The 22,393-nt window shown below is 39.2% G+C and overlaps 1 protein-coding gene across 4 annotated transcripts in view; it reads left to right on the forward strand.

Moving 5' to 3' along the window:
- Positions 1-22,393, forward strand: part of ACSS3 (acyl-CoA synthetase short chain family member 3) — a 185,641-nt gene that overhangs the window by 131,713 nt on the left and 31,535 nt on the right. For all 4 annotated transcript variants that reach the window (XM_019960308.2, XM_070788879.1, XM_070788878.1 and 1 more), the window contains 3 exons: positions 1,122-1,185; positions 14,992-15,073; positions 17,525-17,647. In XM_019960308.2, coding sequence (XP_019815867.2) covers positions 1,122-1,185; positions 14,992-15,073; positions 17,525-17,647 — 269 coding nt within the window. The remainder of the gene's footprint in view (positions 1-1,121; positions 1,186-14,991; positions 15,074-17,524; positions 17,648-22,393) is intronic.

The raw sequence follows: 22,393 nt of genomic DNA on the forward strand, positions 1-22,393 counted from the left end.
CATTTTTGGGGCTGATGACCGTGGGAGATGTTGACTCCATTTCCCTTTCAGCATTTCAGTACCATTTTTATATCCAGTTATAAGAAAGAGTTAAAGCTTTGAGGCCTCATGGAATTTCAGTACAGACATTTCTCATTGTCTGAAAGTCATGGGCTTACAGACAGCACAGCTTAAGCACTAGAACTAAAGTATAACCAAGGAAATAAAGACTTTATGACTCATGATTTTTATGTTTTGTGGTTATTCAGAGATTCAAAAGTATAATGTAACATTTAATATTATAATGAAAAAAGCCATATCCTTTTGGGAAAGGAAAGAACACCATTTTGTGTAAAAAATATGCAATGTAATATAATACTTAATCTCTCATTCAATTAGTACGTTATGCAAGATTGTCACTGAGTTTTCTTTTCAAGTGATTACTGTACAACACTGTGAGAAGGGAATTATTTCCAGTTTTTAGATAGAGAAATTGGAGGGGTAATAGAATGAGAATATGTTCTGGGGCACATAGTAAATTGGCCACTGTGCTGAGATTTGGGGAAACAAAGATGAATTATCATGCATCATGGCCTCACCTTTAACGAGCTCACATTAGGGAGAGACAGATACTGACCCCGCTAATAACTGCCAGAATAGAATAGTGCACTGGGAACACAGAGATGGGAGCGACTAACTTTTTCTATAAGTAATGCTCTTCTTTTCTGATCCCTTTTTTTGAGTAGCATAACCTGAATGGATGAAGCCACAAAAAGGATCTATTAAAGCTTAAAACATAATGATATGTCCTTATTTCTAGTTTGTACTAGGTTACTGCTATGGGTGCAAGCTTTGGTTTCCTAAAACCAAATGGGTATAAACATAGATTTTAATATTACCAGCATGTTTAAAATACTGTGTCCTTATTTAAGGAAGGCTCTGAAGAAAATGAATTATCTAATTAAAAATCAAAGACATGTACACTTTAAATTTTCTGTGAGACATTTTAGCTTATTTATATATGTTCGTGACCTCACAGGAGTTAAAGGATGCCTTTTTTAAGCTAGAGTTGGGAGATTAAATATGAAAACTTTCATGCTTTAAGGTTATTTGTTTTTATTTATCTATATTTTACTTTGCAGTTATGATTTTGGATGACAACATGCAAAAACTGAAGGCTCGGTGTTTAGGAAACATCGTGGTAAAGTAAGCAACATTTGCCATCTATTATTTAAAAGAGCAAGAATTGATATATAAGATTAAGAAAAAGTAGAGTGGTTGCAATGGTATTACTAGTGAAGAGGTTGCAGAAGAAGCTTGTGTATTGTTTGAGAATACTCATTGCCTGGCCTTGTAATTTAAACATGGAAGCCCCATAAAGTGGAACCAATTTAGATACGATTTTTAAAAAGATAAATCTTGCATCTTTTAAAAAATGTTTCTGTTTATATGAGTAATGCACAGATGATAAAATTAATATGAATACCAAAAATATAAAGAAGTATATAGTTTTTATACTGTAGCCCTTCAGTAATACAGTGTTGATTTTATAATATATAAATATACATGACATTTTTTTGATGAGGATTTTAGATTATTGAAATTAGTTTATTCTCATGTATTCCTGTTTTTACTTAATGCTATCTCACAGCATTTTAAATTTTATCTACCTCTTAAAAGTGTTTATCCCTTTCTAGGCCTCTTAGTCTTTTTTGAATATTATGATTATAAATAATGCTGTATTGAATATCCTTTCTGTGTTGTCTTTTCTGATCATTACAATGGTACTGAATAAATTTCTAAATGTGTAATTAGTAGCGTGGGTCAAATAGTAGCATGACATGTAATTCCTGACTCTTCAGGTACCACAGTTCCTTGCTAACAGTTTTCATCATTGTTCATTTGACAGATAAAGTGTTAGAATTTACCATAAAAATATTCAAATTTACTTTGGTTGAATCAATACTTTGAAGTTATTAAGCTTGGAGCAGCTGAAATGGAAGTTAAGTTAGAGATACACAGTATGTGACATTTTAATAACTGATACAGGTAGCTTTAGTACCTCTGATTAGCACAATGTTGGCATCTTTACTGACATGTGTTAAATAGTAGAATTTGCCAGAATGAGCTGTTATAAGTAAAGAACATTGCATGTGTGTTTTAAAGTTTTATTTTCTATTTATTTAAAAGAACTCTTATTACTTGGCATTCTCAAATTGGTCTAAAATTTTTCTCAGGTTAATGAACATTTTAAATTCTTTAAAGACTAAATGATAGGTAGTAATTTTTAAAAGCATGTGTTTTTTCTCAGGGAGAGATGCTGTAACCTTACAAAAATCTATAGAGGAGATGCACCTTATGATACAGTTCTTCTCAGATTCCTGTTGTAATCAGTAAACACGAAAACACTTTATCATTATTTTAATTTAAATGTTAAGACATGTCGACAAATGGAAAATTAATTCTGAATATGCCATTTGCATTCGTATTTTTTCTGAATAGGAATCCATATTAACATAGAATTGATTGAAATCTTTCAGTTGGTTGAAATAAGGGGAGGGCTTGCTAAATAATAAATCTGAACAAAATTGTGGGTGAATGTCTAGCTCGCTTAGGGAAGTACATGGTTTGTGAGAATTTTTAAAAGCACTCCAGCAGCTTACATTTTTATATCACCCTAACTCTAAGTGAGTCATCTGTTTTATAAAGCAGTGCTTGCAAGATCCCAGAGGTAGCGTTTGATGCCAGCACAGTTTTAATCCCTCATGCATCCTGTGACTCTAATCACTGGTGGCTTCACCCCACAACCATTCCAAAATAATAAAGCAAATAAACTATAATTTTTTTTCTCATACCCATTAGTGTTACTTCAAGTACTTGAAAATGACACAACTATTGTCTTAAAATATTCAGTGCTTTAGATTGTCTCCAATTCAGAATGATTTTTTTCCCCCTCTCTGTTCATAAACAGGGAATTTTATTGTACAGATTCGGGATTCTGAGATTTCATTATAAATTAGTTGATGATACAGAATATTATGACATGCAGTGGACTTGGATTCCTCCCTTAGGTTAATAGTGAAACTAGGTGTTTGTAAATATTTATATATATATATATATATATATGTAGATAGATAGATAATTATAGTTATAGTTATTTTCAAAAAGTAAGGTAGAAATAATGAAAAAAACAAAAAAACCCAAAACAGTTACCACCAAGATCTCTCCTTTTTTTTAAAATCTCAGACTCTTGAAACCTTATTTCAGGAACTCATTTTTACCTGTGATAGTAAGGATTTCATTTTGAAACTCTAATCTGCAGTAGCCATTCCATTCTGACTCATTGACCTGAAAATTATTCACGTATCCCAATAGTTGCTTGCAGTATGCATAGGGTATTTCATATTTAATGTCTATCAAGGCTTGTGTGTATTCATCTAGAGCTATTCTGTGTGCCTTGAGGGGACGTATCATTCATCCAGAATGGAAAATGGCCAATGAATGCTTTTTAAGAGCACACAATAGATATATGTTTAAGTGAATTAAGGGAAAAGCACACCTTCTTTACTTAAAAACATTACCGTGGCTTAAAAAAACTGTGTAGTCTGAGAAGAGAATAATTTTCTAGGTAAACCGTATTCTAAAGTAGCTACCTGGGTCCCCAGAACCGCTTGGTGGCTATGGGCTTCCCTGGTGGCTCAGATGGTAAAGAATCTGCCTGCAATACAGGATACCTGGGTTCAGTCCCTGGGTCGGGAAGATCCCCTGGGGAAGGGAATGGCAACCCACTCCAGTATTGTTGCCCAGAGGATTCTGTGGACAGAGGAACCTAGTGGGCTACAGCCAATGGGGCTGCAAAGACAGGACTGAAGTGACTCACACTTTCACTTTCAAAAGGTTTTTGGTTAAGGATTGTATATGATATTTAAGGTTCACAAAATATCTGAGCTTCTAATCTTTAAGAAATGTATTGACTCAATACATTGTATTTCTCAACTGTATTGAGAAATTAAAAATTTATAACATTTAACATCATAACAACTTCATTGTCAATATAGTCTTCATAAATGTTTCATTTTATTTGCAAACATGCAGGTTGTATTTTCTTCCCCTCATTGCTAAATCTGTACAGTGATTGTTAAGAAATAATAATGAATGGTAAACTGTAGGTATGTCTACTTGCTGTATGATTTCAAAAGCAAAAATATAGCCTTTTCTTTTTCAGAAAATGTTCTAGTTTGTATGGTGTATTGCTATGTTTTATTATCTTTGCATGGATATAAAGTAAGGCCACCAATAATAAGAATGACTCAGTCCATGAGGGACTTAAAACTGATCTGGCTTTAAAAGCCATTGTGGGGGGTGACTGCCAGTCAGAGTTAGGTGTCATTCTTCTCTATTATTCCTAGTTACACTTTTTGTTAGTACGTAGATAATAATTAAGAGGAATATTCTTTAAAAGAACAAGATTCTGTAATGCTGTTCATGTTCACTAATTATACTTGTAGTGATTAGAAAGAATAGAAAGAAAAATCTACATGGAATATTTGAGATGTATGGGGCTCAAACTACATTAAAGTAATTCAGTAAAAAAATATATATTATGCCTCTCTGTTTTAATTCCAAATTTGTTTGCTTTTTGTAAATACAGCTGTAGCTTCTTGTTGCACTATAAAATCTGTTATGACTAGTGTAAATGATATTTGAAATTATCTTTCTCTGGCAGTTTCTTTAAAATCTGAAGCTATAATCATATGTCCAAGTTTTACAAGGTGCTAAGCTATGCTTAGCACCATTATATGATTCATTTTATCATGTTACGATGACTCATCCCCAAATCAGAAATAATAATATGTGGTAATTTTGAAAAAAAACCCTCTTGATCCACTTTTGCTCTTTTAACTTCCTTTGTTAAGGCTTTCTAAAAATCTCTGCTTTTCTCTTGAGGATCCCTAACGAGAAGGTAGACATTTTAGTGATTCCTAAACTCCTGTAGATCCTATGATGTAATAAACATGAATCTTACAGTTCTTGTAGATTTCTTGCTTTCAAAGAATTTATCTTTCTACAACAAGAGAAAATGACATGCCTGCATGGAGGTAGAGAATTCTTTTGATTTTGAAACTTACTCCAGGCAGTTAATTTTGTGGGTAAGTTATGATATCTGAATTGCTATGAATACAGAATGTTCATGAATTTTAGAAGGTTTTTCTGTAATTGCATCCAGAGCTCCAAAGTATAGAAATAAAACTGTGAGTCAGTAATTTCCAGGCAACACCATGCAGGGCATGAAAGAAAAGTTGAACTGCAGTTGCTTTCCTCGGTGCCACAGCGCTGACTGTTATTAAAGCCATAGGTCTCTGCCTCTTCCTGACTCGTGGACACGCATTTTTCTTTGACCAGACACAGTTGTTGCTCTTGGAAGCGCAGCTTGTCTGCCTCCTGCTGGGTGTCCCGCTGGCTTGTGCCCTGCAGGCAGTAATGGGGTGCCAGGGAGTTAGATGGCCTTGTCTGGGGGGCTTTTACTCTGATGCCTGCTGGTTTCTCAGCCTCCAGATATTGAACACGGTCCTTAATGACATCTGTTTGCATCTTTACAGTTTGGCAAGAGTGACTTGGTCACTCCCTGGGCTGCCGTCTCGGGAGAAGATCAGGATAGCTTTTGTTCACCAGTGTATCCTGTGACTAAACCAGGGGTGGCATGGGGTTGTTATCCCATTCCTTCCTGTATCTCCTATGCAGATTTTAGTATGATCTTTTTATTAACCTTAAAACAACACTGTGAGTTTGGCAGTGGGACATATATTATCTAATTTTTTATCTAAAACATCATTAAAATCTAAGCATCATTAGTAGTCATGCAGCCAGAACTCACATTTCTTACCCAGTTGTTTGTCAACCCAGAGAGAAAGAAATTGTGGCCTACTAATGTCAATAAAGACCTGAAAAAAACCTGACCTGAAAAGGTCAGTTTTCATTCCAATCCCAAAGAAAGGCAATGCCGAAGAATGCTCAAACTACCGCACAATTGCACTCATCTCACATGCTAGTAAAGTAATGCTCAAAATTCTCCAAGCCAGGCTTCAGCAATATGTGAACCATGAACTTCTAGGTGTTCAAGCTGGTTTTAGAAAAGGCAGAGGAACCAGAGATCAAATTGCCAACATCCACTGGATCATCATGAAAGCAAGAGAGTTCCAGAAAAACATCTATTTCTGTTTTATTGACTATGCCAAAGCCTTTGACTGTGTGGATCACAAGAAACTGTGGAAAATTCTGAAAGAGATGGGAATACCAGACCACCTAACCTGCCTCCTGAGAAACCTATATGCAGGTCAGGAAGCAACAGTGAGAACTGGACATGGAACAACAGACTGGTTCCAAATAGGAAAAGGAGTTCATCAAGGCTGTATATTGTCACCCTGCTTATCTAACTTATATGCAGAGTACATCATGAGAAACACTGGGCTGGAAGAAGTACAAGCTGGAATCAAGATTGCCGGGAGAAATATCAATAACCTCAGATATGGAAATGACACCACCCTTATGGCAGAAAGTGAAGAGGAACTAAAAAGGCTCTTAATGAAAGTGAAAGAAGAGAGTGAAAAAGTTGGCTTAAAGCTCAACGTTCAGAAAACAAAGATCATGGCCTCCGGTCCCATCACTTCATGGGAAATAGATGGGGAAACAGTGGAAACAGTGTCAGACTTTATTTTTCTGGGCTCCCAAATCACTGCAGATCATGACTGCAGCCATGAAATTAAAAGATGCTTACTCCTTGGAAGAAAAGTTATAACCAACCTAGATAGCATATTGAAAAGCAGAGACATTACTTTGCCAACAAAGGTCCGTCTAGTCAAGGCTATGGTTTTTCCTGTGGTCATGTATGGATGTGAGAGTTGGACTGTGAAGAAAGCTGAGTACTAAAGAATTGACGCTTTTGTACTGTGGTGTTGGAGAAGACTCTTGAGAGTCCCTCGAACTGCAAGGAGATCCAACCAGTCCATTCTAAAGGAGATTAGTTGTGGGTGTTCTTTGGAAGGAATGGTGCTAAAGCTGAAGCTCCAATACTTTGGCCACCTCATGCGAAGAGTTGACTCATTGGAAAAGACCCTGTTGCTGGGAGGGATTGGGGACAGGAGGAGAATTGGACGACAGAGGATGAGATGGCTGGATGGCATCACCGACTCGATGGACGTGAGTCTGGGTGAACTCTGGGAGTTGGTTATGGATAGGGAGGCCTGGCGTGCTGCGATTCATGGGGTCGCAAAGAGTCAGACACAACTGAGCAACTGAACTGACTGAAGTCACTTCTTGGGAGATGAAAAATAGCTTCATAGGAAAATCTCCGGTATAGCCTAAAGACCTCACAGGAAATTCTGAGAGTGCAAAGTTGGGATATGACTCTAGAATTCTCTAGGTAACAGGAGTTTTGTCTTCAATTTATTTCTGATACAAACGGGCATTCCTGACAGAGTATTGAATATAGACCATCCTTTGTGTGGGATTGGAAGGACCTAGGAATTTTATTTTTCAGATTGGTCAGGGATGTTTACCTTCTACAGTGATGAACCTTCTCTTCCTTTATTAGCTATTTAAGGATTTCCTTGAGAAGAATGGGCTTCCCTGGTGGCTCAGATGGTAAAGAATTTGCCTGCAATGCAGGGGTCCCGGGTTTGATTCCTGGGTCAGAAAGATCCCCTGGAGAAGGGAATGGCAACCCACTCCAGTATTCTTGCCTGGAGAATTCCATGGACAGAGGAACCTGGCAGGTTGAGCGACTAACACTTGGAAAAAATATTCTTTAAGAGGAACTCCACATTCTCAATTGGATGGGTTGTGATAGAATTTTCCTTTTCACTCTGGGAAGACTTAGGGAAGATATCACAGGCTGGTAGCTTTTGACCTTATATTTGAAGGATGATAATCAACGCCTTAGATCTGGTAGACAGAGTGCCTGAAACAGTATGGATGGAGATTCATAACATTGTGCAGAAGACTGTGACCAAAACCATCCCAAAGAAAAAGAAATGCAAGAAAGCAAAGTGGTTGTATGAAGAGGCTTTACAAATAGCTGAGAAAAGAGAAATAAAAGGCAAAGGAAAAGGGGAAAGATATACCCAACTGAATGCAGAGTTGCAGAGAATAGTAGGAAGAGAAAAAAAGCCTTCTTAAGTGAACAATGCAAAAAATAGAGGAAAGCAATAGAATGGGAAAGACTAGAGAGCTCTTTGAGAAAATTAGAGATCGCATGGGAACATTTCATGCAAAGATGGGCACATCAAGGACAGAAGAGGCAAAGAACCTAACAGAAACAGAAGATATTAAGAAGAGGTGGCAAGAATGCAAAGAACTGTACAAAAAAGGTCTTAATGACCTGGATAAACACGATGGTGTGATCACTTACCTAGAGTCAGACATTCTGGAGTATAAAGTCAAGTGGGTCTTAGGAAGCATTACTATGAACAAAGTAGATATGATGAAATTCCAGCTGAGCTATTTCAAATCCTAAGAGATGATGCTGTTAAAGTGCTGCCATAAATATGCCAGCAAATTTGGAACACTCAGCAGTGGCCACAGGACTGGAAACGGTCAGTTTTCATTCTAATCCCAAAGAAGGGCAATGCCAAAGAATGCTCAGACTACCATACACTTGTGCTCATTTCTTATGCTAGCAAGGTAATGCTCAAAATCCTTCAAGCTATGTCAACAGTATGTGAACTGAGAGCTTCCTGATATAACAACTGGATTTAGAAAAGGCAGAGGAACCAGAGATCAAAGTGCCAACATCTGCTGGATCATAGAAAAAACAAGGGAACTCCAGAAAAATATCTACTTTTGCTTCGTTGACTAAAGCATTTGTGGATCATAACGAACTGTGGAAAATCCCACCTTAAAGAGGTGGGAATTCCAGACCACCTTATGTGCCTGGTATGTATGTGGTCAAGAAGCAACAGTTAGAACTGGACATGGAACAACAGACTTGTTCCAAATTGGAAAAGGAGTACATAAAGGCTGTATATTGTCACCCTGCTTATTTAACTTATATGTAGAGTACATCATGTGAAATATTGGCCTGGATGAATCACAACCTGGAATCAATATTTCCAGGAGAAACAGCAACAACCTCAGATATGCAGATGATACTAATGACACCACTCTAAGGAACTAAGAGCCTCTTGATGAGGGTTAAAGAGGACAGTGAAAAAGCTGGCTTAAAACTCAACATTCAAAAAACAAAGATCATGGCATTCAGTCCCATCACTTCATGGCAAATAGAACAGGAAAAGAGGAAACAGTGACAGATTTTATTTCTTGGGCTCCAAAATCACTGAGGATGGTGATTGCATCCAGGAAAAGAAAAGAATCTTCCTCCTTAGAAGAAAAGCTGTGGCAAACCTAGGCAGTGTTTTAAGAAACAGAGTGATCACTTTGCTGACAAGGGTCTATACAGTCCCAGCTGTGGTTTTTCCAGTAGTCATGTGCAGATGTGAGAGTTGGACCATAAAGAAGGCTGAACACCAAATAATTGATGCTTTTGAATTGTGGTGCTGGAGAAGACTCTTGAGAGTCCCTTGGATAGCAAGGAGATCAAACCAGTCAATCCTGAAGGAAAGTGAATTTTGCTTAGTCAAGTCTGACTCTTTGCAACCCCATGGACTATACAGTCCATGAAATTCTCCAGGCCAGAATACTGGAAGGGATAGCCTTTCCCTTCTCCGGAGGATCTTCCCAACCCAGGGAACTTCCCAACCCAATTGAGATCGAATCCAATTGCAGGTGGATTCTTTACCGGCTGAGTCACAAGCAAAGCCCATCTTGAAGGAAATCAACCCTAAATATTTATTGAATGGACTGATGATGAAGCTGAAGCTCCAATACTTGGCCGCCTGATGTAAAGAGCCAACTCATTGGAAAAGACTCTGATGCTGGGAAAGATTGAGGGCAGAAAGAGAAGGGGGCGACAGAGGTTGAAATGGTTGAATGGACATGAGTTTGAGCAAACTCTGAGAGATAGTGAAGGACAGAGAGGCTGGGGTCCTGCAGTCCGTAGGGTCACAAAGAGTCAGGACTTAGTGACTGAACTTGCAGACAACAAAGCATTAACCAGCATGTTTCTTAGTATTTTCAGAAAATTTCCTTCCGTCTACCTTTCCAATGAATTTTTATGTTATTGTAACTACAGAAAAAAATATTCTTTTTCTAAGTAAAACCTGCATTTAATATAGAATAAGCATTAGGTTAGCAACAAGAAAAGTGTTACTTTTGAATACTGCAGAAAACAATTCTGCTCTAGTTCATATACACCTAACTTTTTTTCTGGAGACTATTGCTTCTCTTATAACATATTTTATACATATTCATGTACAAAATCACTGATACTTCCAATTCTGGAACTCCCTCTTCTTTCTTGCTTTGCATTAGGACCGTTAAGTGTTACCTTCGAAGGTTCCTTCTTTAGAGTCTCTTTTCAATAGTCGACTAACATTTGAATTTTTCAATTCACCAGACTTTATTAGTGAAGAATCGGTAGCATTCTCTTACTTTATCCTACTAATTATCAACTGCAACTTCATATCTTGCTTTCCTGCCTGTTCCTCAGTTAGATTTGGGGATAATAAAGAAGTTTCCTCGGGGCATCTCAAAAATGACTCAGGACCAGACACATATGCCATTTGCCACAGATCCATACCTTGGCTGGTGATGAAAAAACTTCCCTTCCAAGAGTTCCTGATAGTATAGAGTTTAACCATCTGCTGTAAAACTTGCCTGACAAATTTTCTTGAATATAAAAATTCAAGATGTTTTGATGTTATGTCATTAATTTAATGGATTAGACATCATTCTTTACAGTCTTTCTCCCTACATGTATTCTGCTGCTAAGTCGCTTCAGTCATGTCCGACTCTGTGTGACCCCATAGACGGCAGCCCACCAGGCTCTGCCATCCCTGGGATTCTCCAGGCAAGAACACTGGAGTGGGTTACCATTTCCTTCTCCAACGCATGAAAGTGAAAAGTGAAAGTGAAGTCGCTCAGTCGTGTCCGACTCTTCACGACCCCATGGATTGTAGCCTACCAGTCTTCTCCGTCCATGGGATTTTCCAGGCAAGAGTACTGAAGTGGGGTGCCATTGCCTTCTAAAAAAGTACTAAATTTCCTGTAATATACAATATGCCAGAATCTCTGTTCATCTTGGAAAATGGTTTATATATATTTACCATTCATGTCTAACACAGTGACTGAGGAATGCCAGACACTCCACAAATACGCGATTGAATGCAGAAAACAAATGCATGAGTTAATGTGTGCATGAATGAATAAATTAATTAAATGGTCAAAGAATTCTTCTGGTGTTTTCTTCTTTAACTGTCAAATCTCCACCCTCTCTCCACTGGCTACTTCTGCTTAAGTATTTCACGTCTTAAATCTGCCTGTCTCTTCATTAAACCCCGATTTTCTTCTCTCCTTCTGGTCACCCACAAACTTTTAAAAAGTATAGTCTAACCTTACCGTCTGCACTTTCCTGATTACTCTCTGATCACTGCAGTCATTTCAGCTCCACTCTGCAGAAATGGCTGTCCTGAGGGAAATTCACAATATCTTGGTCACTGAGTTGCATGACCTCTGTTGAATCCACTTGGAAAATAATTTGCCCTTCACTTGACCTTGTTGAACACTCAGTATTACTAAAACTCTGCTCGGGAGGCTCTTCACATACGAGTGTCTCCTGGTTCTCATACAACTCTGATTTTCTTCTTTTTCTTCATGGTCTTTTTTTTTTTTCTTTTTCTTGGTCCCTCTCTAAGACTCATATTTGACCTTGTATTTCTCCTTAATATTCTGTACTCCTCTCCATGGATCATACTCTTGCTGTGTTATACTTAATTCCCAGGGTCTATAGGTGTATCCAAACTTAGGCAAACCTTTCTCACAGATGATGTAAAAATTCCTGCTGTCCCTATTCTTCGGAAAATTTGTGAAGATATTTAAAGTTTTGTGCAGTGGCTGAGAAAGCAAGTATCCTTAAAGCTTAATTTTTCTGAAGGAATTGCTATCTGTACTTGTAACCCTCTAGACTTTAATTAATTATAAGAATATAATCTATCTGTTAGGCTTCCCTGGTGGCTCACATGGTAAAGAATCTGCCTGCTATGCAGGAGACCCAGGTTGGATCTCTAGGTCAGGAAGATACCCTGGAGCAGGGAATGGCAACCCACTCCAGTATTCTTGCCTGGAGAATTCCATGGACAGAGTACCCTGGCAGGCCACAGTCCATGGAGATGCAGAGTCAGACATATCTGAGTGACTAACACATACAATCTATATGTTACTAATTGCTAGTATCAAACTTTTTCAGGAAGTAAGAGAAAACAGATCATCAGGATGTCTTCTTTTATGAATAGAGACTGCAAACTTAATCAACTTCTGGGAAGTGTAAGATTTCCTTTTCTCTCCAGGAACACTCTTACCAGAAAATGCTAAACTCCTGGTCCTATGTGCACACACTGAACTAGGTATATTGTAGGCCACTAGGAAACGCAGCCCATCCTAGAGGAAATCAGTCCAGAATATTCACTGGAAGGACTGATGCTGAAGCTGAAACTCCAATACTTTGGCCACCTGATGCCAAGAACTGACTCGTTGGAAAAGACCCTGATGCTGGGAAAGATTGAAGGTGGGAGGAGAAGGAGATGACAGAGGATGAGATGGTTGGATGGCGTCCCCGACTTGATGGATGAGAGTTTGAGTAAGCTCCAAGAGTTGGTGGACAGAGAAGCCTGGCATGCTGCAGTCCATGGGGTCGCAAAGAATCGGACATGACTGAGCTACTGAACTGGACTGAGGAAACGCAGCTCACGTTCTGTACATGAAGTAGTAACTCATTTGGATTATTATTGCAGATACTCAGAAGTCTCTGTTACTGGGAAGAGGCCATGCATGGATGTTGGAAATCTTACATTTGGGGTAGATACAATGGATGAGACACTTGAACAGCATGTCCTTCTGTACTCATTGCTCTTCGTATGGGCAATGTTACGTGTTTAAGAATTTGGATCGGCAGTTCTGTGTATCTCTGTATCAGGTGGAACTAAGTGAAAACTGCTCCCCCCTCTACCCAACGTGTACATTCAAATGTACCTCAGACCCCACCCAGCTCTGCTGTCTCCAGTACAGCCTAACATAGAAAAGTCAGTTAAAGGACCTGAAGGGACTGTGTGCTTCAGCTTGCTGCCTTCCTGCAAATTAGCAATGAACAGTAATAGTAACAGCAGTAACGATACAGCAGCATCTCTGTGGTTTTTAATTTCTCAGGTTATAAAATGCTTTCCCGTGTGTTTTATGAAACGATACGAGATCCAGAAACACTGGGGTCACAGTTTTCCTCCATCTTAAAAAAGTACAAAAAGGAGACAGCAAGGGAAGAGCTGTGGGCAGGCTAACATGGGGGAAAAGGAGGATCCTAGCTGGTGGCTGACCCCAACGGGAACAGCATTTTCTCCTGACAGAATGTGAGAATACAATTCAGTGTCTCAGAAGTCTAGGACTGGGACTGGGGTTGGAAGCGGCTGATGTTGCCTCATGTTGGCAGTCTCCGTGTCTGCCTGCCTTTCCATTTCCCACCTCAGCACTGGGAAATCACTGCTTCACTTGGTGTCTTTTGTGAGTACCAGAGGGTAGGGTTTTGAAAATCTTTAAATTGACAGTATCTGAATTTACAAACTATAAAGCATCTCAAAAGTTTCTGTGTCCAGAAAGTACACTGAGCGGTTATTTTTGATAGGTGGTACTTCCTACAGGGAACTGATATAAGAATTTACGTATTTATTCATGTAAAGATAGGTAGCTAGGTATGGGCTTTGCAGGTAGTACAGTAGTAAAAAATCCGCCTGCCAATGCACGAGGCACAAGAGACGCAGTTTTGATCCCTGGATCTGGAACATCCTGTAGAGTGGGAAATGGCAGCCTACTCCAGTATTCTTGCCTGGAAAACTCCATGGACAGAGGAGCCCGGCGGGCTAAGCCCACAGGGTCACAAAGAATCGGACATGACTGAGCACACATGCGTGCAGATAGAGGTGAGCCCTTGTCATATGTGTGTGCTTAATTGCTCAATCGTGTCTGGCTCTTTGCACCCCATGGACTGGCTTCTCTGTCCATGGGGATTCTCCAGGCAAGAATATTGGAGTGGGTTGCCATGCCTTCCTGCAGGGCATCTTCCCAACCCAGGGATCGAACCCAGGTCTCCCGCGTTGCAGGCAGATTCTTTACCATCTGAGCCATAAGGGATCTTCCCAACCCAGGAATCAAACTGGGGTCTCCCACATTGCAGGCGGATTCTTATGTATAATCCCTGTTTAATATTATGGAAAAAAAGAAGGAAATTGAAGAGGAAATTGATTACAAAGAACAGATATATGCTATCTTCTATTTTATATGCTCACATGTCTTCATGGGTTCATAGGGGTGAGAAATAACATAGGTCTGGATTGTCATGAAAAGGAAGAACAGGAGATGGAAGAGTGGGGAGACACATTGATTGTGAAGATAAGACTATGCATGAGATGTTTCATTGGATCATCTCACTGCACAACGAGACTGGCAAAGGTGGCAGTTGGTACCTTGATACGTCAAAAATTTTTTTGATTTATTTGCCTATGGTGGAAGGAAATTTCCCTTAAAAAGTAATATAATGATGCATTTCTGGTTCCTTTTTGCAGATGTTATCCTTCTTACCAAAAGAGTGATTGATGCTAATCACTATCTGAATGCCAAGATGGTGTGCCTTTGGTGCCCTTCTCAGAAACTACAGTTACCCTTCCGTGAATTTCCTATGTCTTGGTCAGCTGCTTCACCCTCAGTTAGACATGATCTATCTATCAGGTTTAGGGGTTACAATTCAATGTGGGACTTGAATTGTTCTTACTCATCATGGCGGAAAATGAGTACTTCTAATCAATCTGTCTTTACTACCACTTTTGTCCTAATTCCCATGCTCTGTTTTTATACAAGGTTGCCATTACCACCTGGAGCTTTTTCAGGACTCTGGAAGAATCAAGAGGCATTCAAGCATTTATACTTTGAAAAATTTCCTGTAAGAATTTTATTATTCTTTTTTTAAACTCACCTTACATACTTCTCTGTAGTTCTCGCCTATTACATTAGGCAGCTTACTCTTAGAATCATGGATCGCAAAACTACCCTTAAAGGTTATCTGGACCAGTTTCCAGACCTCAGAGGGAAAGAATGCCCAAAGCTCAAATGTCTAAATAAGTCATTTTAATATTTTTTTTTTATCAGTTTCTGGACATAGAAATATCTCAGTTTCTCTTATTTTTTTCTGAAAGTTAACAGCCTTTGATGGCACCCCACTCCAGTACTCTTGCCTGGAAAATCCCATGGACGGAGGAGCCTGGTAGGCTGCAGTCCATGGGGTCACTGAGTCGGACACGACTGAGCGACTTCCCTTTGCTAAACTAAAACTTTTGGAGACTTTCTATATGATTTCTTGCATTGGATTTCTCCTCACAGACTGAGAACACTTGATCAGAACTGGACAGTTGTCATTAGAACCTCATTAATGGTAAAGAACCCACCTGCCAGTACAGGAGACATAAGAGACATGGGTTCGATCTGTGGCTTGGGGAAATCCCTTGGAAGACGAATGGCAACCCACTCCAGGATTCTTGCCTGGAGAATCTCATGGACAGAGGGGCCTGGCGGGCCACAGTCCCTAGGGTTGCAAAGAGTCGAACACAACTGAAGCAACTTAGCATGCATGCACAACTCCTCTGTATGAGCAAAATTTGAGGAACATTTGTTCTGCTTGCCAGAAATTGTATTTTTTTAATCCCTTTGCCTATTATTGGCATTCATTCCTGAGTGCCCTCTGAGTTCTTTATTTTGAAATACAAATACAGGATAAAGACAGTATACTTAACATCCAACTGTAGTGCTTTGGATAACGAAAAGTATCTTTTGGCATTCTGTTTTATCATTTTCCTGTTACTCTGTGGTTTATGTTTATAATAGTATGTAATTGATAATACGCAAAAGGGCCCCACTCTCATCTTGCTGCTGTCTTTTCACCTCTATTTCTTTCCCTTAGAGAAATACCTGGTCCTCATTATGCACCGGGTAAAAAAAGAGTGAATGATTAGAATTGCATTAAAAAACAAAGGTGAGTCTAAGTACTTAGCATTCTATCCTTATTATTTGTGAGTGAAGGAAACCTAATCTAATCAACTAGACAAATGACAAGAATTAAAATAGCTTCCTTGAGAAAGACATCTCAGGGTTAAATGACCTCAGTAGCCAAGGTTAAACATGCCCCAAAGGACTGTGGCTGAGAAGATCTGTCTAGAATTGACGCCAATAAGCCCCATCTATCTGCCCGATGGGCCCCAGTCAAATCATCAGAGGACTGCTGTGATTAATTACAGCCTGACAGTGACACAGGATATGCGCATGTGGTTTTCAACATGAGCACCTTGAACAAAATGGAAAGCTCCTTCAAAGCCCCATGGACCGTAGTTTATGATTAAACTAGATATAGTGAACCTATACTCTGTCTTGTTACCTCAGCCCTGTCAGCTGAACAGCTCAGAAGGGTTGAGTAACTTGCTCACTGTTTAGAGGAACAGAGCTGACTTTTGGACCTGTAATTTCTGGCTCCAGGGCCCACGTTCTTAACTGTATTCTAGATGGCCTTTCTTGTAGTAATTGCTGTAAGAGTTGCCAATTATTGAGGATTTATGATGTGCGTCAGTCTGCCCTCTTCATATGCTTCGTCTCATTTATGCTACTCATAGCCTTATAAGGCACGGTCCATTATCCTATTTAATAGATGAGCATACTGAGTTTTAGGAAGATTAAGAAGCACAAATAGTGACTTGCCTGGATTTATCTGGAAGCCCAAGCTCATAATACAGGTATTAACGCAATTCTGAAGCATTAGGGGGAGAAATATTTCTTTCTTTCTAATTTTATTCTTCTTGATTTTTCATTCTGTTGTAACATCTGGACCAGTGAAACTGTACTGCTACTCTGAGTTGACAGAAAATTAAGTTTTATACTTACTATTTAACTATAATTTCAGTGAAGCTCGAGTCCAATCCAAATCTATGTTAATAAATTAGTGGTCTATTTTGTAATTATTAATAGAGAGCTTTAACACCTTTAGAAATTAACACAAGAAATCTATCAAAGAACTACTTTTGCAATACCAAAGCCTACTGGAAATATTGAGCTATTACTTCTCCATTAAAAGAAGAAATTGGGTTCATAAACTTTGGAACTTTCAGTCCAAATGCTTAGCTTCAACATATATAAGAACACTTTAATTTATTCCTGGATGTCAAGGGAGCAAACAGATTCTATTAATAGTAAGCTTTCAAAACCAGAAGTAATGGAATTCAATAGGCTAGTTGTGAGAAAGCCAAATGCAAACCTATTTTTATCCTATTTTATATTTTACCAAGATTAAAAATAATTACATTACCTAATACTAGATGCTAATCAGACATTCTTTATTCTTTATTTTCAGGGATACTATGACACCATGGATGCTGGGTACATGGATGAAGAAGGCTATGTTTATGTTATGTCTCGAGTTGATGACGTGATAAATGTTGCAGGTCACAGGATTTCTGCAGGTGCCCTTGAGGAGGTATTGATGAATATTGGTCTTTTATTCTAGATAGTATTTAGGGACAAATCTAAGTTAAAGTCAATACTGAGGTTGTCATTCGACCTGAAAAATGATCAGGCCCTTCCTCTGAAGCATAGGCTTGGTGGTCACTCAGGTATTTCCCTCACCTTCCTTTCTCTCCTGTAGATTTTCCTGTTCTCCATATTCCTCTGATTTCTGCCTGCATAATAGAGAGGAATTTTAAGCACTTACATGTATTTGTAATTTATGGGAGACTCTGTATACATTTGCACCTCGATCTTTGCTACTTGATTGCTTCTAGCATCTTGATTTGCTCTTGTTTGATAACCAGGTTTGTATATAGTCTTTACTTGGTGTGATATTTAAACATTTTATTGTATTCTTAAATCCTGAGAATTTTCTTCCAATGTAAATTATACCAAGTCTCCAGAAGAGTGTTTTAAAATATTCTCTTTTTTTTTTTGTTTACCCTAAAATGCTCCTTTTTATTGTGTAATGCTTGTGCTAAGTTGCTCAGTCGTGTCTGACCCTTTACAACCCCATGGACTGTAGCCCACCAGGCTCATCTGTCCATGGGATTCTCTAGGCAAGAATACTGGAGTGGATTGCTGTTCTTTTCTCCAGGGGATCTTCCTGACCCAGGGATCAGACCCATGACTCCTGTGTCTCTCCTGCATTGAAAGTGGATTCTTTACTGTGGAGCTACCTGGAAAGCCCTTATTGTGTAATACTATGAGCCACCATCCCTGGTGGCTCAGACGGTAAAGCGTCTGTCTACAATGTGAGAGACCTGGGTTCCATCCCTGGGTTGGGAGGATTCCCTCTAGAAGGAAATGCCAACCCACTCCAGTACTCTTTCCTTGAAAATCCCATGGATGGAGGAGCTTGGTGCAGGCTACTACCCAGATCAGATCAGATCAGATCAGTTGCTCAGTTGTGTCCGACTCTGCGACCCTGTGAATCGCAGCATGCCAGGCCTCGCTGTCCATCACCAACTCCCAGAGTTCACTCAGACTCACGTCCATTGAGTCAGAGATGCCATCCAGCCATCTCATCCTCTGTCATCCCCTTCTCCTCCTGCCCCTAATCCCTCACAGCATCAGAGTCTTTTCCAATGAGTCAACTCTTCGCATGAGGTGGCCAAAGTACTGGAGTTTCAGCTTTAGCATCATTCCCTCCAAAGAAATCCCAGGGCTGATCTCCTTCAGAATGGCCTGGTTGGATCTCCTTGCAGTCCAAGGGACTCTCAAGAGTCTTCTCCAACACCACAGTTCAAAAGCATCAATTCTTCAGTGCTCAGCCTTCTTCACAGTCCAACTCTCACATCCATACATGACCACAGGAAAAACCGTAGCCTTGACTAGATGAACCTTTGTTGGCAAAGTAATGTCTCTGCTTTTGAATATGCTATCTAGGTTGGTCATAACTTTCCTTCCAAGGAGTAAGCGTCTTTTAATTTCATGGCTGCAGTCACCATCTGTAGTGATTTTGGAGCCCAGAAAAATAAAGTCTGACACTGTTTCCATTGTTTCCCCATCTATTTCCCATGAAGTGATGAGACTGGAGGCCATGATCTTCGTTTTCTGAATGTTGAGCTTTAAGCCAACTTTTTCACTCTCCACTTTCACTTGCATCAGGAGGCTTTTGAGTTCCTCTTCACTTTCTGCCATAAGGGTGGTGTCATCTGCATGTCTGAGGTTATTGATATTTCTCCTGGCAATCTTGATTCCGGCTTGTGTTTCTTCCAGTCCAGCATTTCTCATGATGTACTCTGCATCTAAGTTAAATAAACAGGGTGACAGTATACAGCCTTGACGAACTCCTTTTCCTATTTGGAACCAGTCTGTTGTTCCATGTCCACTTCTAACTGTTGCTTCCTGACCTGCATACAAATTTCTCAAGAGGCAGATTAGGTGGTCTGGTATTCCCATCTCTTTCAGAATTTTCCACAGTTTATTGTGATCTACACAGTCAAAGACTTTGGCATAGTCAATAAAGCAGAAATAGATGTTTTTCTGGAACTCTCTTGCTTTTTCCATGATCCAGCAGCTGTTGGCAATTTGATCTCTGGTTCCTCTGCCTTTTCTAAGACCAGCTTGAACATCTGGAAGTTCACGGTTCACATATTGCTAAAGCCTGGCTTGGAGAATTTTGAGCATTACTTTACTAGAGTGTGAGATGAGTGCAATTGTGCGGTAGTTTGAGCATTCTTTGGCATTGCCTTTCTTTGGGATTGGAATGAAAACTGACCTCTTCCAGTCCTGTGGCCACTGCTGAGTTTTCCAAATGTGCTGGCATATTGAGTGCAGCACTTTCACAGCATCATCTTTCAGGATTTGGAATAGCTCCACTGGAATTCCATCACCTCCACTAGCTTTGTTCGTAGTGATGCTTTCTAAGGCCCACCTGACTTCACATTCCAGGATGTCTGGCTCTAGGTCAGTGATCACACCAGCGTGATTATCTGGGTTGTGAAGATCTTTTTTGTACAGTTCTTCTGTGTATTCTTGCCATCTCTTCTTAATATCTTCTGCTTCTGTTAGGTCCATACTATTTCTGTCCTTTATCGAGCTCATCTTTGCATGAAATGTTCCTTTGGTATCTCTGATTTTCTTGAAGAGATCCCTAGTCTTTCCCATTCTTTTGTTTTCCTCTATTTCTTTGCATTGATTGCAGAAGAAGGCTTTCTTCTCTCTTCTTGCTATTCTTTGGAACTCTGCATTCAGATGCTTATATCTTTGCTTTTCTCCTTTGCTTTTCACTTCTCTTCTTTTCACAGCTATTTGTAAGGCCTCCCAAGACAGCCATTTTGCTTTTTTGCATTTCTTTTCTATGGGAATGGTCTTGATCTCTGTCTCCTGTACAATGTCACGAACCTCATTCCATAGTTCATCAGGCACTCTGTCTATCAGATCTAGGCCCTTAAATCTATTTCTCACTTCCACTGTATAATCATAAGGGATTTGTTTAGGTCATACCTGAATGGTCTAGTGGTTTTCCCTACTTTCTTCAATTTAAGTCTGAATTTGGCAATAAGGAGTTCATGGTCTGAGCCATAGTCAGCTCCTGGTCTTGTTTTTGTTGACTGTATAGAGCTTCTCCATCTTTGGCTGCAAAGAATATAATCAATCTGATTTCGGTGTTGACCATCTAGTGATGTCCATGTATAGAGTCTTCTCTTGTGTTGTTGGAAGAGGATGTTTATTATGACCAGTGCATTTTCTTGGCAAAACTCTATTAGTCTTTGCCCTGCTTCATTCCGTATTCCAAGGCCAAATTTGCCTGTTACTCCAGGTGTTTCTTGACTTCCTACTTTACTACCCATGGAGTTGCAAAGATTCGGGTACAACTGAGCAACTTCACTTATGAGCTTTTTACTTGTATAGATTCTTGTAACTATCACAAACAAACAGGATAAAGAAAAATTTCAGCGCTGCCAAAGAGTTATTGTGACCCTTCCCATGCCTAACCCCTGGGAACCACTAATTTTTTTCTGTTCCTATGTTGTTTTTGCCTCCTCTAGAATGTTGTATAAATGGAATAATGCAGTATGTAACCTTTGGAGACTGGATTATTTTACTTGAGATCCATTCAAGTTGTTGTGTGTATCGATAATTAGTCCTTTTATGTTTCTGTGCAGTATTTCATTGTGTAGATGTACTAACCCATTTGTGTGTCCTTCACCATTAAAGGGTTTTGTTTTTTTTTTTAATGCTTCTCGGAGAAGGCAATGGCACCCCACTCCAGTACTCTTGCCTGGAAAATCCCATGGACGGAGGAACCTGGTAGGCTGCAGTCCATGAGGTTGCTAAGAGTCGGACACGACTGAGCCACAACTTCACTTTCCCTAAATGCTTCTAGTCTGAGGCAGTTGTAAATAATGCTGTTGTATACATTCAAGTTTTTGTGCAAAAATTAATTTTCATTTCTCTAGGTTAAATACTAATAGGGAGTTTGCTAGGTTACACTGGTAAGTGTATGTTTAAGCTTCTAAGAAATTGCCAGTTGGTTTTCTAGAGTGGTTGTGCCATTTTATATTCCCATACGTAGAGTCTGAGTGCTCCTGTTTCATCTCATCTTTATTAGTACTTGGAATTGTCATTATTCCTAATTTTAATCATTCTAATAGATATGTAAAGGTATCTCATTGTGCTTTAAATTTGCTTGCCTGTAATGACTAATGGGGCTTGCCTGGTAGCTCAGTGGTAAAGAATCCGCCTGCCAACACAGGAGATGTGGATTTTTATCCCTGGGTTGGGAAGATCCCTGGAGAAAAAAAGGCAACCCATTCCAGTATTCTTGCCTGGGAAATCCCATGGACAGAGGAGCCTGGTCCTGGATCACAAAGGAGTGAGACATGACTTAGTGACTAAACAACAGCAACAATGACTAGTGATGCTAGAAACCTTTTCCTGTGTTTATTTGCCATTCATATATCTTTGGTGAAATATCTGTTAAAATCTTCTGCCTATTTTTAAAAAATATATGAACTCCTGGGGATTATATGTATATGTATATATGATGATGATCTAGTTGCTAAGTTGTATCCAACTCTTGCAACCCCATGGACTGTAGCCTGTCAGGCTCCTATATATATATAAACTCTCAAAACTGAGCAATAAGAAAAAAAAACAATTTTTAAAAAATAGGCGAAAGATTTTAACAGATATTTCACCAAAGAAGATACATATATGTGTATGTGTATATATATATATATATATATATATATATAATGTTCTGGAT

The sequence above is a fragment of the Bos indicus genome, chromosome 5 (assembly GCF_029378745.1).
Source record: "Bos indicus isolate NIAB-ARS_2022 breed Sahiwal x Tharparkar chromosome 5, NIAB-ARS_B.indTharparkar_mat_pri_1.0, whole genome shotgun sequence".
Classification (NCBI taxonomy): domain Eukaryota; kingdom Metazoa; phylum Chordata; class Mammalia; order Artiodactyla; family Bovidae; genus Bos; species Bos indicus.